The 18,197-nt window shown below is 44.3% G+C and overlaps 1 protein-coding gene across 2 annotated transcripts in view; it reads left to right on the top strand.

Annotated features, from left to right (window-relative positions):
* The first annotated feature begins 1,389 nt into the window (after positions 1–1,389).
* C12H12orf75 (chromosome 12 C12orf75 homolog) overlaps positions 1,390–18,197 on the top strand; it is a 36,713-nt gene continuing 19,905 nt past the window's right edge. For both annotated transcript variants that reach the window (XM_044226614.1, XM_044226615.1), the window contains exons 1-2: positions 1,390–1,501; positions 15,243–15,267. In XM_044226614.1, coding sequence (XP_044082549.1) covers positions 1,456–1,501; positions 15,243–15,267 — 71 coding nt within the window. In that variant the 5' untranslated portion in view covers positions 1,390–1,455. The remainder of the gene's footprint in view (positions 1,502–15,242; positions 15,268–18,197) is intronic.

Genomic DNA, 18,197 nt, shown 5'->3' with positions numbered 1-18,197 from the left:
CCAAATACGACTGTTTTGTTTTAGAAAAGTCTTTTAACTGGGATCCCAGCATCCTCTGGGCTCCTGGAGCCCCCTGTATTCCTTTGTTAGCATCCCTGCTATACTGTAATTAATTTGTTTATAATCCGTCTGCCTGGTTAGACTGGCTCCTACATGTTTGTATCACCGGAACTTAATTTTAACAAAGGACTTGGCACAGGCTAGGCTCTCTATAAATATTAAATGGATTTAAAATGGAGATTTAATTCCTGGCTTGTATTCATCTCACAAAACACTTACTGAGTCTGTACTATGAGCCAGGAGGACGCTAGGATAAATCAGATAGTCCTTACCTTTAGGGAATTATGTTCAGTTCTAACAGGACTTAAGAACAAGAATAGCTAGCATTTATTTGGGATCAGGCACTGTGTTAGGTGTTTCCATGTGCCCGAGTTATTACTGCCGTTAAAAAAAGTTATTTTTATGAACATATAATGTATTATTTGCCCCAGGGGTACAGATCTGTGAATCATCAGGCTTACACATTATTACTGCCATCTTGCAGGTAAAACAACGGATACACTAACGGGTTAAGGAACTTTACTGAGGTCACGCAATTGTTAGGGGCAGAGCAGGGGCTATAACTCAAGAGTCTGACCGCAGTAACAGCTGCCAAAGTGTTAGGTTGAAAGGTGCCAAGTGAATTCACAGTTCCGTCTCTAAATGAGCGAAGGTCCTGCAGGCTATTGATATTGCAGCAAATGCAATTAAAATGGGGTAGGCTAGTATGACCGACCTAGGGAAGACTTCATGCTCTTTCCTAGCAAAGTGTATCGGGGAACAGAGCTGCATTAGCTTTCTGTTAAAGAAGGAACGGATTTTGGGATTGACTTCAGATCTGAATATCATTCGATTACATTTACTGGGCGCCCATATGCAAAAGAGGTGTTTCCGCCGCCTCCACACCTGCCCACATCCTGAAGCAGGGAGGGGAAGCGGCGAAGAAAAGGCAAAGAGGGCCTGGCGGTGGGTAGGTGGGTATCCCCAGACCTCCGCCTTGTCCCATGCCCGCGCCGGCCACGCCCCCAACCTCGCCCTCGCCCCCAAACCCACTTCAAACTCCCGCCCCCTCTTCACGACGACCAATGCCCGGCCGGAGAGCCCGAAGGAGGCCGGGGATTGGGCGTCGCCGTGGTTGCCGAGGTGACGGGTGGGTCCGGCGGGGACCCCGACCGCAGCTAGCAAGAGGGGTGCCGGGCGGTTTCCGTCCCGGTCCGCGCCCGCCCGCCGCGCCCTGGCCCACACCCCCCCGGCGGCTGCAAGGGGGAGGCCCTGCGCACCGCCCCCCACCCCGCCCCCGGCCCCGCGCGCCCCCGCCGGCCTCCGGTTCGGGGCGCGCCGCCCTCCGCCTCCGTCTCCGCCTCCAGGACCAGCGGCAGCCAGCTCCCGAGCGCTGCTTCCCGGGCCAGCAGCGCGATGGGCTGCGGGAACTCCACCGCCACCAGTGCGGGCGCCGGCCGAGGTGAGCGGGGGCGCGGGCCGGGGACTCGGGGGCGGCGGGGAGGTCTGCCAGGCGGGCCGCAGCTGCGGAAGAGGCCCGGAGAGCCAGCGGAGACCCGGGGAGGGAGGGCGCGCAACCCCGTCTCCCCGTCCCCATTTTCGGGACGGGGGGTGGGTGGGTGGGCCAGACTGCCCGCTTTTGGAGGGACCCGCAGCGGGGCATTTCCCCCGCGCGGGGGCGGTCACGCCTGGACCCGGGGAGCCTGCAGGGCGATCCTGCGGAGGGTGCGCGGGGAGGACGCACGGCGGGGCTTCCCTGCGGCGGGGCGCCCGGTGCCCTCACGGGGGCGGGTGGGGAGAGGATTCCCGGTAGTGGCCCGCATCCGCTCTCTCCCCTCCCACTCTCGCCCCGCAGACCTCGGCGCCAGGCCCTCGGAACCCTGACGCTGCAACAGGAAAGTGCGGCAGAGCAATTCAGGACTTTTTTGGTGGTGGTGGTGGTGGTGGTGGTGCCAGTGGGGTTGGGAGGAACTGCGAGCCGGGCTCCAAATTCATCTGAGTCTGTCCTCATGCCTGAGAGCGGCTGGGCTGCGTGTAGGATTTCCTCTGCGAAGCTGCAGTATTAAGGATGTTTTAGATAAGTGTGACAGAGTTTTAATATCAGCAGTGATCTGTTCACATGTTTTTCATTAGAAACATAGACTAGAACTTCTTTTACACCACTTCATTTTGTTGATTGGCGGGCGAGATCTCCTATCCCCCAGTCGGCCAGGCTTTGTGTTAAGTGACTTACTCCAAAACTCAGCCTTCTCTCTTAACCCAGCTCGTGTCTCCTGATTTAAGAATCAGGATCTGTTTTGAGTAGTATCTGCTGGCCTCTGTTAGTATCCTTTCGGGTAAAGAACTCCCATCGCCTCCAACTGAGATCAGTCAGATGCCGCGTCCTATTCCCACCCCCACCCCCCAAACCCCAGCAAACGCAAACAGCAGTCTCTTGCTGCAGTATTTCCTAGCAGACTGGCATGGGTGCCCTCTCAGTCTTCGTGACCTTGGCCCTGTCACTTCCCTTAACCCAGACATCTGTGGAAGATGGAGCTTAACATTCAAGCCTTATTCGTTTATTTATTTTAAAGTTTATTTTGACGTTTACTTAGTGGGGTCAGATGTGGAAATCTGCTCTGTGGTCTGTGAATCCGCCAAGTTTCTTTTTCCTCTTTGTCTGTAACCACACATAGAATATTTTGCTTTTCCTGAGAAGACACTAAAATATGTGGGGTTCTGGTCCTAGAGCTGTGAATGAACCCAGGTGATGATTCACCAAAAAGTTGATCTCTTACAGATAATCTTTATTATCTTTTTAAAAAAAATTATTTATTTATTTGACAGACAGAGATCACAAGTAAGCAGAGAGGCAGGCAGAGAGAGGGGGAGGAAGCAGGCTCCCTGCTGAGCAGAGAACCCAGTGCGGGGCTCGATGTGGGGCTCGATGTGGGGCTCGATGTGGGGCTCGATCCCAGGCTCGATCCCAGGACCCTGAGATCATGACCTGAGCCGAAGGCAGAGGCTTTAACCCACTGAGCCACCGAGGCGCCCCTAATCTTTACCATCTTGAATGAAATTCTCCTCCTTGATATATGCAGGGAGCCACCAGAGAAGAAATCCTTTCTGTTCACTTAACAGTGAGATATGTTGGTTATCGTGGTTGGTGTCTTATGCCAACAAGGGCAAACGAGATTCTGAGAGCAGCCAGAAAGCTCTGCATGGAAACCTACACCAGACGTCGTGTCTCTCAATCTAACAGACACTGGGGTCCTACACCATCCACTGCAATGGGTACCCTCTCTTTAAAAAGGCTAAGAACCTGCTCAGCAGGGAGCCTGCTTCCCCCTCTCTCTGCTTGCCTCTCTGCCAACTTGTGATCTCTGTCTGTCAAATAAATAAAAATCTTAAAAAAAAAAAGGCTAAGAACAGTTATCCATATTTAAAAAAAATCATGGGAAGGATTTGTAACATTTCCTTTCAAGTGGAGCTAGGTTAGTTCATTTGCATTTTTATTTATTAATGAACTGCTTGTCAGATCTGGGGATGGAGGGGGGCACTGTTGCTAAATCAGTGATGATAAGGTAATTTGGAAATGGTACTGTCAGAAAATGAGAAAATCAGGGGCTCTTGGGTGGCTCAGTGGGTTAAAGCCTCTGCCTTCGGCTCTGGTCATGATCCCAGGGTCCCGGGATCCAGCCCCACATGGGGCTCTTTGCTCAGCAGGGGGAGCCTGCTTCTTCCTCTCTCTCTCTGCCTGCCTCTCTGCCTACTTGTGATCTCTGTCTGTCAAATAAATAAATAAAATCTTAAAAAAAAAAAAAAGAAAAAGAAAATGGGAAAATTGGATTCTCCTTACAGATACTTGGTTGACCTTTTTTTTTTTTTCCTCTCGAAATGCACATCCCTTATACCCTACACAGTTGCATTGAAAAAACGACTCCAAGTGCATGCCTTCTTGTTGGGCAGCCTGTTTATGAAGGACAGTTCACAGAAGAGCGTGTTGTTGTCTCCTCTAGCTTGCTCTTGGCTAAAAATTGTGTTTTGTTCAGGGAAATGGCAGATAGAGAGGGCAGACTGTAAAACATTAAGGAGGGAACGTGATGAGTGGGGGACTTATCACATCACCTCGTTGAAGGATCTGCCCTGGTCTTTGAGAGGTCATTCCCCAAACAAGTCCTACTAGAGTCCAGCTGGCTAGCTGTGGGATGTGGTCATTGTTATTTGGAAATTTTTCTGTCAGCTCGTGGTAGGACTTTAGTTTCAGAAAGGAAATATGTAAAATGAAGAAAAGTGAGCCACAAGGCAAAGGTATTTGAATATTTTTCAGTTGTGAATGTTGACATCAGCATGAAATATGCTGTTGACCAAGTTGCAATCGTGTGGTCCTGAACCCAAGCAGCATGAAATAAATGCATTAAATAGATATTGTCACGGGGCGCCTGGGTGACTCAGTGGGTTAAGCATCTGACTCTTGGTTTCTGCTCAGGTCATGATCTCAGGATCCTGGGCTGGAGCCCGGCATCGGGCTCCATGCTCATTGTGGGGTCTGCTTGTCCCTCTCCCTCTGCTCCTCCCCCTGCTCCCCCGACCGTAAATAAATAAAAAATCTTAAAAAAAAATAGATGTTGTTCCTGTTCTCCAGGTATTTACAATGCCCAACTTCTGAAATTTCCCAGGATCATAGAATTCAATAGTTACACTCAAGCTTTTCAGCCATCTGTCAGTCCATCCATCCAGCCAGCCATAGATACATGAATAACAAAATACAAAGAGAAGGTGGGAAGAGCGCTGAACTTGGAGCCCGGAGAGTGAGGCTCAAGCTTGACTTCAGTTCTGGGCTTGTTGCTAGGAGCATTTCGTTTCACATTTCTGAGTTACAGAGGGAAAGCGCTGTGTAAACTGTAATGATTATAGAGTAGTGTAGTAGTACCATGTTGAAGGTGAAATGGCTTTCCCTGATCATTTTTCTACAAGACCATGGCATATCTACTTCCAAGGGTGCATCAGGACATTATAATATGACCTTAAACCTGAAATCGCTATTATAAACCCTGTTTTACTCTGTAAGAAATTCAGATAACATGAGATCATTGTTTGCCCTCTCCCTGAGCCATCTGAACAACTGCCTTTCTTGGCTTTCGTCTAGAGAAATTGGTTAATATGACAAACGGATATTTAGTAGTGTGCTTGAGTAAATTTAATTCTGTATGTCTAAGAGGTGGAGAAACTGATCTGCTGTAAAATGATCCAACAGTCGTAAGAACTCATCCCCAGATCACCCAGACCCTAGACCTAGATAATTCTGGTTAGATTTCTCCTGAAGATTTCCAGCTGTAAGCTTACACCCAGTCGACCTCTCCCTGCAGAGAATGGCACTTTGCTAAGAACTTGTAAGGCAAGCCGTGGGCAGCCACCAGTGGGTGGTTGAATGAAAACAAATTTTCATGCTCTTGAGAAGCTGATAGTCTAGGTAGGAAGATTAGCCATTGGAGAACAGCAGCAAGGCAAAGTATGACAGAATACGCAAGCGCCCGGGACATGATGAATAATATTGTTCAATCAAAGGAGGCTTCGGGGAAGAGTGGAGCTGTAGGTCCAGATGAGGTCTTGAGAACAATTTCCATTGCATGAGAGCTCTCTCCATTTTCTTGTTTTAGTAAGAGCACTCTCGCAACCTAGGAATTTGATTTCCCCAAACTAGAACTGTAGTGGGAGGATTTCTTATATTTTCCACTCAGTGAAGATGCAGTATGTTTGTCCTGAATAGGTTCTGGCCCCTCCACTATAGAGAAACATCTGGCTTAAATACCCAATGTAAAAGTGTTCCATTTTCTGTATTGCAGGGAGCTCTTGATCTATTTCTCTCTGCTCTCCAGCCCCATTCTCTCTCTCAACAATCAGATTCTCTGTCCCCTTGTTTTTCCTTGAACATAGTTTTTACCTAGGCAGAGAAATGAGCAGCCCTGCGTTTGAGCTAATGATCTGAACAGGTCAGCCATTCCCTTTTATACCTCATCCATACAGATGGGTAAGCAAGTCTGTAATGTAAGCCAGACGATCTCTTTTCAGGTAAATCAGAAAATCCCTTAAAAAGTTTGGATGGTTCCCAATATCTACAATAGCCTGTGTCCGTGCAGGCTAAGGCTGTAGACATTCTTTGCAGCAGAAGACTTACTTCAGAACTGTTCTACTCATGATAGCTAACTGAATTTTTTAGTTGTTTTTCTAGCAGGGAGATGTAACTGGCCACTGTCTGATCATAACTCCGTGGCAGTTTATTATCAGAATGTTTCTGTAATGGTTCTTCTGCTATTTATATAACAGTAGTCTGAAGAGGAGGATTTTAATAATTATTTATCCTATTTTGTCAGTGTACCCAGGGAGTTAATGCAATCCTTTTGGGTCCGATTATTTAGATTAGTTTTCTTTTCATCTTCAATTAGGTAGATAATTGCATTCCCTTCTTTTGCTGTAGCTCTGTGGTCCAGCCATAATTTACATCTATAAATGGTTTTGTAGGACCGAAATGTTGCCACTGCGCTTAGCATGAGCCGAGGACATAGTATACAATTTTGTTGATTGCATCCTAGAAGTCACGTGCGTCTCCTGCTACTTCCCTGCCGCTGCCCCCAGACCCCAACCCTACCGTCCTTCTTTCAGTCCCCCGAACTGTGCTGAACTGACTCCTGTTGTTTTCTCTGTTTGAAAACTCTCTTTGCTGGAGAGCTGATTTTGTTTATTTATTTTTCACCTCTTCTGTTCCTTTTCTCCAGAGGCCTCATTAGAGCCTCCCGCATCTTATTCCCAGCTGTATCCTCAGCCTCTAGACTAGGATCCAAATTTTCAATGGAATTTTTGGCTTGCAAACAAAAATTTTTTTTTTGTTGTTCAAATGAATGAACATACTGGGGAAATGAAGATGCAAAATGAAGTCCTAAATTGTGTCATTGATATAGCAGTGGAGAGAATAAAATAAAACCTCACGTAGTCAGGGCAGACTGCTTGGAAGAAGTGGCATTTGATTTGTTTCTGAAGAATAGGTAACTGTTCAGATAAGCAGGTAATGGAAGGAAGGGCATTCTTAGTGTTGTGTGAAATCACAGGGACAGCAATGGGCTCTGTTTATTTCAGGGCAGTAGGTCTGGCCTGACTGGCTTTAGTGGTTCATGTTGGTTATAGGGTGTTGGGAAGGAAGAGTGGGTAGAATGGAGGGTGAGGAGGACAGACAGGCAGGAAAGCCAAGCCTTGGAGTTGAGGGTGGGTTCTGGTACCAAAAGGCCCAAGTTCAAATCCTGCTTTTGTCATTTATCAGCTGTGTGACCTTGGGCAACTCAACTTGAACTATACGTTGGTTTTCTCAACTGTAACTGGGGGAGTAAGAATAGAATTGACTCCAACATAAAATGAATTTATGTAAGTAAAGTGCTTAGAACAGTGCCTTGTCTACTGTGAGTACTCACTCTGCTGTTTATTGTATATATAGGGGAAGACTTTTGTAACTAGAGTAAAAGGAAAGAGTGGGCTTATAGCAGTGGCTGTCTGGAGTCAGGGCAGTAAGAAGGGCCTGGAAGCATTGATGCCAGAGACCCCTGGGACAGCCAGGCTTAGGATGGGCTGCATGGGAGAGAGAAATAAACATGAACCCAAACTAATGCCTCGTTAACTGGAAGATTCTGCTGCCCTTAAAGGGAAGGTAGGAAGAGGCAAGTGATCAGTACACTCTTGGAAGTTCCACACTGGAAGTGACTGTGAATGACTGGAGATGTGGAAAACCTCTGTCCAGGCACTTTTCACAGGTGAGACAGAATCAGGACGTTCATGGGTCCTAGCTCCCCAGAAGTGACCTTGTGCAGGGGTCACAAAGGTGACCTCTTGGGGCCACGTGCAGGGGTCACGAAGGTGACCTCAATGAGGTATTCAGTTCAGCCACAAACCACTTACCACTGAGTATTAGACGTGGCTGGAATTATAATATAGCAGCCAGATGTCACTGCTTTACCACTTGCCCGTCCTTCTGTGGCTGTCTTTATTTATTAATTTTTAGCTCCCTGAAGTGTAGCTGTTCAATAAGAACAACCTGCAAATGAAGAGATTTTTCTGCAAGAGCTTCCATATTCATGAACAGAATTTTATATTTCTAGGACACATTGACCTGAATTTTTTTCTCCTTTATTGAAAAAAATGACTTACAAATCTAGTTCTTTTGTTGGCTTCTTGAAACATAACTTTGCTTTGGATGAACTAAGAGCTGTTGTTGTACTTCTTTTGGCCAAAGTGAGACTATGACATCGTTTTGGAACTATTATGGGTCAGAGGAGACATCATGAGCTGTCAAAATTAAAGAGAATTTTGTTTATTGTTCTGTAGTTAAGTTTATACAGTTCTCAAAGGGCCTTTTCTTTTCTTTTACAAAACAAATAGAGTAGGACATTCCTGCATATTTTTATTATTTCCCACAAGAGCCACAATCATTTATGTTTCTGATCATTTACGCCGAGAGTGATCTGAAAATCTTTAGTGCTTTTTAGAAACTCTCCGTGTACATAATTTTATCTTTTGACGCATGTGTTTAAATTACCACCACTCAGTCGGAAGATAGAAATACAATTTAATATGTAACTTAGCAATTCATTTACTTGTGACTATTTCCAGTCTATTACATAAATTCAATATAGTGCAACAGGACCGTGATGAAGAAAGGCGTCAGTAGGCTCGTTTTTTCAAGTGTAGAAACGGATGTGTCCTTTCTTTTAAGAAATAGATATCTTTTCTTTATGTTAGACCTTGGCATGTGGGAGGAAACTTGAAATGGTAAATGTACAGATCGGAACAGTGCTGAAAACCTACTGGGCACCACAGCTCGCTCTCCTTAGTTTGTAAGAACAATTAGATGGCAAAGAGACATCTTCTATAGGAGCCAAGATGTTCTCTCTATCCACCTAAAACTACTGACCCTGTGTAGTGTTTTTTTTTTTTTTTTAAGATTTTATTTGTTTATTTGACAGAGATCTCAAGTAGGCAGAGAGAAAGGAAGGGAAGCAGGCTCCCTGCTGAGCAGAGAGCCCGACGCGGGGCTTGATTCCAGGACCCTGGGACCATGACCTGAGCTGAAGACAGAGGCCCCAACCCACTGAGCCACCCAGGCGCGCCCTCCCCACCCCCGCCCTGCGTAGTGTTTTGAAACTGGTTGATTATCGTGCTCTAGGAATACAGGTTTGCCTGTGTTTGTGAGATGTAGGATATGTTACATTAAATTTAATGCCTCCCCCATATTAATTTTTCTATATATTTCTTTTCAAAAGAGAATTTTAATTTTTGGAGGGATGGGGGGGGACCGGGATAAGAAGGTTTAGCCGGCTGAATGGTGGCCTCTAAACAGAAGTTTCCGTCCTCATCCTTGGAATGTGCGAATCTTATCTTATTTGGAAAAAGGGTCTTTGCAGATATAATTAAGGATTTTGAGATAATCTGGGTGGGCCCTAAGTCCACTGGTAAGTGTCCTTACACCGAGAGATAGCGATGGAGGAGGGGGGGACATGGGTGGAGCAACAGTGTGCACCTTGTGGCCATGGGCCAGAGACTGCCAAGGAACCAAGGCTCATGGCACTGGATGCTAAAGGGTGTGTGGCAGTTTGGACCTGCGGACCCTTTGATTTTATGCCTCTGTCCTCCAGAAGGCTGAGAACATCGGCTTCTCTTGTTTGAAGCCACCTAGTCGTCGGGGATTTCTTACAGCAGCCGTATGAAACTACCACAGGTTTTCCTGTAGTTCTTTGGGAGTGGGAGATAATTAGAAAATTTTGAAATACAGCTTACAGGCTATACCCAGGGTGCAGAAAGATTTGCTGAAGCAAGTGCTGGGCAATCCCGTCTTGGTGTGTGATTCACAGAGCACGTCAAGGTTTTTTGGAGCCTCAGTGACTTCTCAGGACACCGCATTTTCATAAAGCCCGTTAAAAAACATGGAGACTATCTGCGAGGTTTTTTCCCTCCTGATACAATCCAACGTTCCGATTCTCTGACACCCGCTGGGAGTCGCACGATCCGCTTCACTTCTGGCACTGCCTGGAGGCTGTCAGCCGCCGCAGGCTCAAGGACAAGGTTGCACAAGATGGCCTCACCTCTGACACCGGTCGCAAGCACTGGGTCCCCAGATGACTCCCACTTCTATCCAACTTGGCAACAAATCTGGGGGTTCCCACAGCACCCTTTCTCAGATTGGATGATTTGCTAGAATGGCTCAGAATTCAGGAAGGCACTTTACGTTTGGATTTAAATTCACCAGTTTATTTGTAAAGGACACACATGAACAGCCAGATGGACACAGAGTGATGTCTGGAAGGGTCCCGAGCGTAGGAATCTCTGTCCCCATGTAGTTGGGGTGTGTCACCCTCCTGCCGCATGGATGTGGTCACCAGCTCAGAAGCTCTCAGAGCCTCATTGTTTAGGGCTTTTTATGGAGGGTTCATTACGTGGGTCTGTTGGTGGAATCACTGGCTATTGGGGGTTAATTCAATCTCCAGCTGCTCTCCCTTCCTTGGGGACAGGGACGGGGACAGCAGTACAAAGCTTCTAACAACACTTGGCTTTTTTGGTGACCAGTGCCCCATCCTGAAGCTATCCAGGGTCCCATTAGGAGTCCCTTCATTGGAATGGAAGAGGCTCCTATTACCCTTATCACTCAGAGAATTCCAAAGATTTTAGAAGTTTTGTGACAGAAAGAGGGGGCAAAGCCCAAATATCTCTCTATAGCCTCACAATTTCAGATTAAGTTTTTTGAATATTTGAATAATTGGGTTTGCTGTGCCTTTTTAAGTGACTGAGACTTTTGACTTTGAGACTCATAAACAAAATATTAAAATCTTCTGAAGTGTGTAAAGTTGAAGGTATACACAGTCTTGGTTTCCTTCTGAACAGCAAACAATGTTTAACTGTTTCCTACCTTCAGAAGGAAATGTTCTTCCTTACAGACCCTAGACATTTATAATTCCTTTTTTTTTTTGTCACTGAAACTGCATATAATAGTTTTCTGAGAACAAGCCTTCCCCCTTCTCTTTTTTAGCATGTTATTTAAAATTATCCTCCTTTATACAGTTTTGGAAACTAGTCATCAAATCGTTAGTCTTATGTACTTTGTGGTGCTTTCATTCTGTAAGAAGCATTATTGCCTTTCCCCCATCTCTGCTTCTTCTGAGCCATTATGTGAATACATCAAGGCTAATTTAAACAGTAAAGAGTCATTTTGGCAGGAAATGAAGTGGTGATATCAGGAATCAATACTCTATCCCAGGGGCCCGGAAAGAATTAGATGACATTATAAATAAATGTTTAGCAAAGGCTAAGTCATGTAAACCATAAACACAACTTAAAGCAAATGGGATTTTGCTGCTCTGAATTGTTCGAGATAAAGTGTTTTTTTTTTTTTTTTTTTTTTTGCATAAATTCTCTAGAGGTCTCCCTCTGGTTAATCAATATATAGGTGAAGTGTGATTATAAGGTTGTAGTGAAGGTAATATGATTTTTCTTCTATTTATTGATTTTATGATTTTATACTTTTGCAGAACAAAGAGCTGTTTTACATTTTATATACCTACATATTCCGATAGTTTTGCCAAGGGTTTCCAACAGTTGCACATTTTTTTTCCCTACTCTGACAAGTTGCATTTTGGGGAGTCATGTTCTACCTATCCTGATTATAAGCTTATCCTTAATGATACCATGCTACCTTCCTTCTAAGATGCACATTTCTGTCCTTTAAAAAAAAATGGAGCACATATTACAACACTTGCATACCTGATGTAGTGTTTCTGATATCTTTGCCCACCCCACCATTGCATGTATTAAGTAGATGATTCTCTTTAAATGAAGGACGTTTGAGAACAGAAGTAATGGTGTGCAGACTTCCTATTGGAAGGTAACCCCAGGCATCTGCCAGGGGCCCCGCTGGGATGCTGCATGGTGATCCCAGCAGGGAAGAGGCTCTGAGGGTGCCTGGCACCCGGAGCAATCATTTGAAGTGGATGGAGGGTTCCTGGTGGCTGATTAAAATCAGCGCTCATTAGACAACATGTTGCTGTTTTGAAACTAGTTACATGCACATTACCCTTGGTTGTCTTCTCAGCTGCCTTTATGTGCCCAGTATTAGAAACCGAAGCAGTGATTTTGTGACCTTTGAATGAATGATCTGAGCAAGGACTTTGTGTGTGTCTTTGCCTTCCCATTCCCTGCCACCCTGGGACCCTCCCTGAGATGGAGTGGGATGGCTTCTGTCTCCTCTGCTCTCTCTGTGGATTCTATTCGGTGGCCCTTCCTTTCTGCAGAGGACTCAGAGACCTCATTATGGTCTCTGCTTTCTTCTCTCTGTAAGACTTTGCAGAATCAAAGTTTCTGACCCCTCTGGCTCTCCCATCCCCTGTCTATGACAAAACCCTGAAATGTTCTTTGTACTTTTCCATGAACATGAAAGTATGGAAATCAGGATAGTACTTTCTTTCTAGACTTTCTTCCAGATTCTCATGCTTTTTTTTGACTCTGGAATAAAACATTCACTTGCATGGGTTTTTGGTGGCACCCATCCTTTGCTTATTTTTTCCTATTAAAACACTCCTCTGTTCTTATGTTAAGATTTCTTTTTTTAATTTTAGGATTTTGTTTTGTTTTATGATCTCAGATTCCAAAGAAGTTATTTATTTATTATGAGAGAGAGAGACAGACAGACAGCGTGAGTGGGAGGGGCAATCTCAAGCAGACTCCACACTGAGCACAGAGCCCGACGTCGGCCTCGATCCCAGGACCCTGAGATCACGACGACCTGAGCTGAAACCAAGAGTCGGACGTTCAACTGGCTGTGCCACTTAGGCACCCCAAAGCAGTTTTTGTTTATACAATTTTAATGATTGTTGTGACGTAGAAATGTTAATCTTTCCTTAAAAAAAGCAATGAGGTTCATTATGAAGTTAAGGTTTGGTCAGAGCCTTACAAGAATTTGTTTGAGGGTGAAATCCTGCTATTTGCTATGACGCGGATGGACCTGGAGGGTATTATGCTGAGCAAAAAAAGTCAATCAGAGGAAGACAATTATCATATGATCTCTCAGATATGAGGAATTTGAAAGGCAGAGCAGGGGTTCATGGGGGGAAGGTAGGGGAAAATGAAACAAGATGGGACCAGGGAGGGAGATAAACCGTAAGAGACTCTTAATCTCAGGAACAAACTGAGGGTTGCTGTGGAGTGTGGGGGTAGGGATAGGGTGGCTGCTTTATGGACATTGGGGAGGGTATGTACTATGGTGAGTGCTATGAAGTATGTAAGCCTGATGATTCACAGACCTGCACCCCTGAAACAAATAATACATTATATGTTAATCAAAACAAACAAACAAACAAACAAAAAACCTAAAAGGCAGCCTACAGAATGGGGGAAGATGTTTGAAAAAAAAATTTTTTGTTTGAGGCATACTGTTGATTATCTTTGCCCTCTGCTTTGAATTTACAGGATTAACAGATTTTAAGTTCATATCACCAGGGTACAATTGTTGCAGTTTTGGCAGTGACCTTTCCTATACGCTTATTTGATTACTGTGTAGTGCATCTTTCTTTATTTTCACCTCTGTGTGACTTAGGCAGAGATTACTTTAATTCCCATTTCATAGATACGGAAATTGAGATATTAATTTCTAATTAATTTGACCGCTAATAATAACATTTTAGTGAGCTACTTTTAGGTACCAGACTTTGTGCTAAGTGTTGACATGCATCTTAAAAAAAAAAAACAAATCTTCACAGTCATGTCGAGTAACAAAAGACAAAACTGCAAGCTGCAAAATTATATTTATGTGGTCATTTGGGGTCTTAGTGGCTTGCAATCCAGGAGACTATCCTGAAGCTGAAAACATGCTCTGGACAGACAGACGAAGGAGTGTAGAATTTTTAAAGAGGAAAGAGAAGACGTACATAAATCGATTTGAAGAAAAGTTGTTTGGTTCTCGTTTAAATACAGTTACATTAAGCTACATGTGATTGGTTGTAGCGCTCATGTTAGAAAGTCTGTTTATGTCTGTTATGACGTAAGTAGGTGCCTTGGCTTTCAGCTGAGTTCAGGAAAAAACTTCTGAGAATTTGGGACAGAAGATGGGCACGAGCCTTGCCTCCTCAGTGTCCTCCCGGCTCCATTTATTTTTTAATTTTTTAGAAAAGATTTTATTCATTTGTCAGAGAGCAAGAGCGGACAAGCAGGGGAAGAGGCAGGCAGAGGGAGAGGGAGAAGCAGGTTCCCCACTGAGCAGAGAGCCCGACGCCGGGACTCAGTCCCAGGACCCTGGGATCATGATCTGAGCCGAAGGCAGAGGCTTAACCGACGGAGCCACCCGGGTATCCCCCAGCTCCGTTTTCAATAACCGTCTCACCAGTGGTCATTCCATTTATTCTCTCTGTTGTATATTAACTCTTATTATCCTCATTTGACACAAGGGAGGGAAGGGGGGGGCTTAAGAGGTTAAAAGACCCTAAATACTACATGCCTAGTAAAGTTAGAACCAAGATCTGTGTTGCTCAGATGAGGCTAGTGGGAGGAGGAAGCGTGGAAATGGGACCGACTACCTGCGGCAGAGAATCTATGATGAATGATAGGCATGGGGTCCGAAAGAGACAGGATGTTTTTGGCACGTGGGTGGGAAGCAAAAAATGGGGCTGGGGTGGGGTAGGAGGGTTGAGTAGCAAACAGGAGCAGAGTTAGAAGGGCAGGTAGCTCCCTAGAGCTAGGCTGGTGTCCTTGAGACTTCTCATTGACTGAGGAGATCACCTCCATTCTGTCTTGTGACTTCGCTTTCCAAGTTAGTGCCCTGGTTAGTGCCCTGTAGCCCTGTGGACACCGGCTTAGAAGGCGGGTGACTTTGAAATGAAAATACTTCCCGACTCTGTCAGTTTATCTGTAAAATAAAGGGATTGGATGAGGTGATCCTTTCCAGAACCGACACCTTAAAAATTATAGGAATTGTTAAAAATGGGCAGAATAAATTCAAAATGTAAAATTTGAATGTAATTTTGTGTGAATTGATTTAATGTGATTTTCCTACTTTCTCCTTTCTTTCTTTTGAGATGACCTTTTTAAAAGGCATATTTTCAACTTGTCTCTTTTAGAATATTATTTTAGATGGGTATTGGGTTTCACATTTTTGTTGTAATTCTATCACAATAATGCAAACCTTTTTTTCCCCTCCCTAGGCCCTGCAGGAGCAGCTAAAGATGTGTAAGTAGTTAATATTATGGTTTTCTAAACTCTTTTTTGAGGAAGACACTGTTTTTCATGATTGTGGTCTTTCAATAGATGTAGGTATGCCTGAAAAGATATGGGAATACATTCTCTGTTATGCAAAAATCAAGATTAGCATCTAGTTTACAACTAAAGCGCTATTTGAAGAATATCACTGTGTTATTATTTATTCCATTACTATTTATGTTGCCTTTCTGTAGCCCTAGCACTGTAAGTTAGAACTTTAACTGAGGGAAACATTTAATTGTGCTTCCTTCACAACTTGTGCTGAGATTTCTTCTCATTGAAAACAAGTGGATATGGGAGAATTCATTAAGCACATAGCTCCTGTGACTGTGTTAGAGTGAGCCAGTGGGGAGAGGCTGAGGCACACAGGTACCAAACACACATGGGATTGGTTTAAATCTGGTGACCAGGTATTTGGGTGAATACGTATGACCATTCAGTGTAGTCAATACTGGGTTGATATTTATACCATGGGACATTAAATCAAGGGCAGCTGTCTCCCAGAGGGAGGTTTTGGGAGCTCAGGAGCCCTTCCAGAATTTCCGTCATGGCCCATGTCTGCATCTTTCCATATCTCATCTAGAACAGTAAGGACATTGCAGTAGTTCACTATTTACTCTGTGGAGAGTGGATGGACCCCTGCCCCACCCACCCACGATGTGAGACGCTGCTTAGTTGGTTTGGACGTTAAGACTGATAGTGTGACACACACACACACACACACACACACACACACACACATCAAGGAGGGCAAGATGATTTCTCACTCACATATAATGAGGCTTTCTGGGGGAGCAGGGTAGGCACCAACTGGCGCATCCATCTTGAGTGAAGGAAGGGGAGGCAGGAGTGGCTTTGGTTTTAACTGTGGTTGGGAGTGGGCCTCCTCGAGGGGTCCTATGCATGGGGAGAGGTTTGCCTGGTTTTATCGTTCCCACCAGCACAAAGGAAGGAATTCCCAGGCTTCCTAATCAGCTTGCACGGCTGTGAGGCAGAAGGGGGGAGTGGTTGGACTTGAAAGCTGTCAGTGGTCAAACATCAAAAACAGAGTTAGATTTATTATTATGACAAAGAGGAATTCATAGAAGATGAGAATGGAATTGTAAGGTTTTCCAGGAGTTAAATATGTATTTTCTATGGGACTTTCTGTACCCAAGAAGCAATACTCATTGTTTCGAACTCCCGGGTGTAGTATCTGAGTTTATTACCAAATCATGTAACAACCACAAGTTCATTGTCTTTACCTTGCTTCTTTCATTGTGTATCTGGGTCTCTCCACGCCTTCTCCTTCCATGTCTCTACACTGTTGCCAGATTCACTACCTCAAGCACTCCCCTGGCCTTGTAGGGCCTTTGCTCAAAAAACTTAAAATTACTCTCCATTGCCCGCTAGACTGAGCCCCAAATCCTTTGGGAACAGGAAGATCATTTATGTTTTTAGCTTTTCTCTGACGGGCTCTGCATGAGTTGGAAGGAAGCCCTGCATTTGGAGTGAGCAAGGCCAAGGATGAGAAGTGAGCTGATGTCCCACCCTCTGAGACCTCGGCAAGGGCCCAGACTGACCTCCCATGTTCTGCCTCAGTTTTTGCTATTCCCTCTGCCTGGAATGGCCTTTTTCTCAATTCTGTTTGTTAAAAAAAAAAAAATGCTAGCTGTTCTTCAGGGTTTCTGTCTTGTTCTTTGCAATAAGAGTTTCTTGGATCTCTCAATTGGATAGAATGTCTTTTTCTTCTGAACCTATAAAGCATTTGCCCCATTTATTTATTTATTTGTTTCCTTTTAAAAATTTATTTATTTGGCAGAGAGAGATCACAAGTAGGCAAAGAGGCAAGCAGAGAGAGAGGATGGGAAGCAGGCTCCCTGCCAAGCAGAGAGCCTGATGTGGGGCTCCATCCCAGGACCTGAGCCAAAGGCAGAGGCTTTAGCCCACTGAGCCACCCAGGAGCCCCTGCCCCTTTCTTATGAGACATCAGATGGGGCTTGCATTGTGGTTATTTATCTTATTGTCCCTCTTGGGCACTGAGGGAAGTGAAATATCTTACTCCTCTGAATGTCTCCCGGGGTTATTAGTACCGTGTTTTGAATGTGGAGTTTAGTGAATAGTTGCCGAGGGTTCCCATCATTCCTATTCAAGGAGAGATTGATGTCTTGACTCCTTTCTTTTAGAGGCATGGAAATTTCTAGTAGAATTTAATGATGCCCTTGTCAACAAAATTAACTATTCCACGATGTGAGATGCTGCTTAATTACTTTTTGAAATCCCGAATTCCCTAGCTTTAAATTTTCTGTAACTGTATATACCTCAATATATGTCCTAGAAATATATAATTTTATTTAATAATTGACCCTTTTAGAAATAAATGTAATAAACTAGAAAAAGTTGAAAGAATATCATAATATTATTTTTCCTTGCACAAAAGCTGTAATCAAACATGTTCTTTTTCTTTTTTAAAGATGAAGGTACAGATTAACTCTTAACTATGAATGAACAGCTAAGAAATGAAGATAGTTAACACTTTTTATTATAAAGATCTAAAATTTTTTTTTTAATCTAGAGAGACTGATCCCAACCCAAAGAAGTGACCAAAATCACATAATGGGTGCTAAGAAGTACACAACTTCACATAGAGCCAGCACCGAATTATACAGGCAACATAAGTCTTTTGCTGGGGGGAATTATGGTTATTTTCAGAAGAGAGAAATACTGTAGTTACCCTCTTAACAGAACACAAAATCCATTCTGTAGGGAAGGTTTGTGATGTTTACTATTGCTCTCCCCTTTCCTATTTATTTGCCGATTTTCTGTGAGCAAGAAGCCAGGATATAATTACAGATAAAATGACACTTCTGCCCTTAGGTAGGTTAGTGTCTACTGGGGACCAAAATACAGAGTGATAAGTG

The sequence above is a fragment of the Neovison vison genome, chromosome 12 (genome assembly GCF_020171115.1).
Source record: "Neovison vison isolate M4711 chromosome 12, ASM_NN_V1, whole genome shotgun sequence".
NCBI lineage: Eukaryota > Metazoa > Chordata > Mammalia > Carnivora > Mustelidae > Neogale > Neogale vison.
This window is presented reverse-complemented; position numbering and strand designations above follow the sequence as displayed.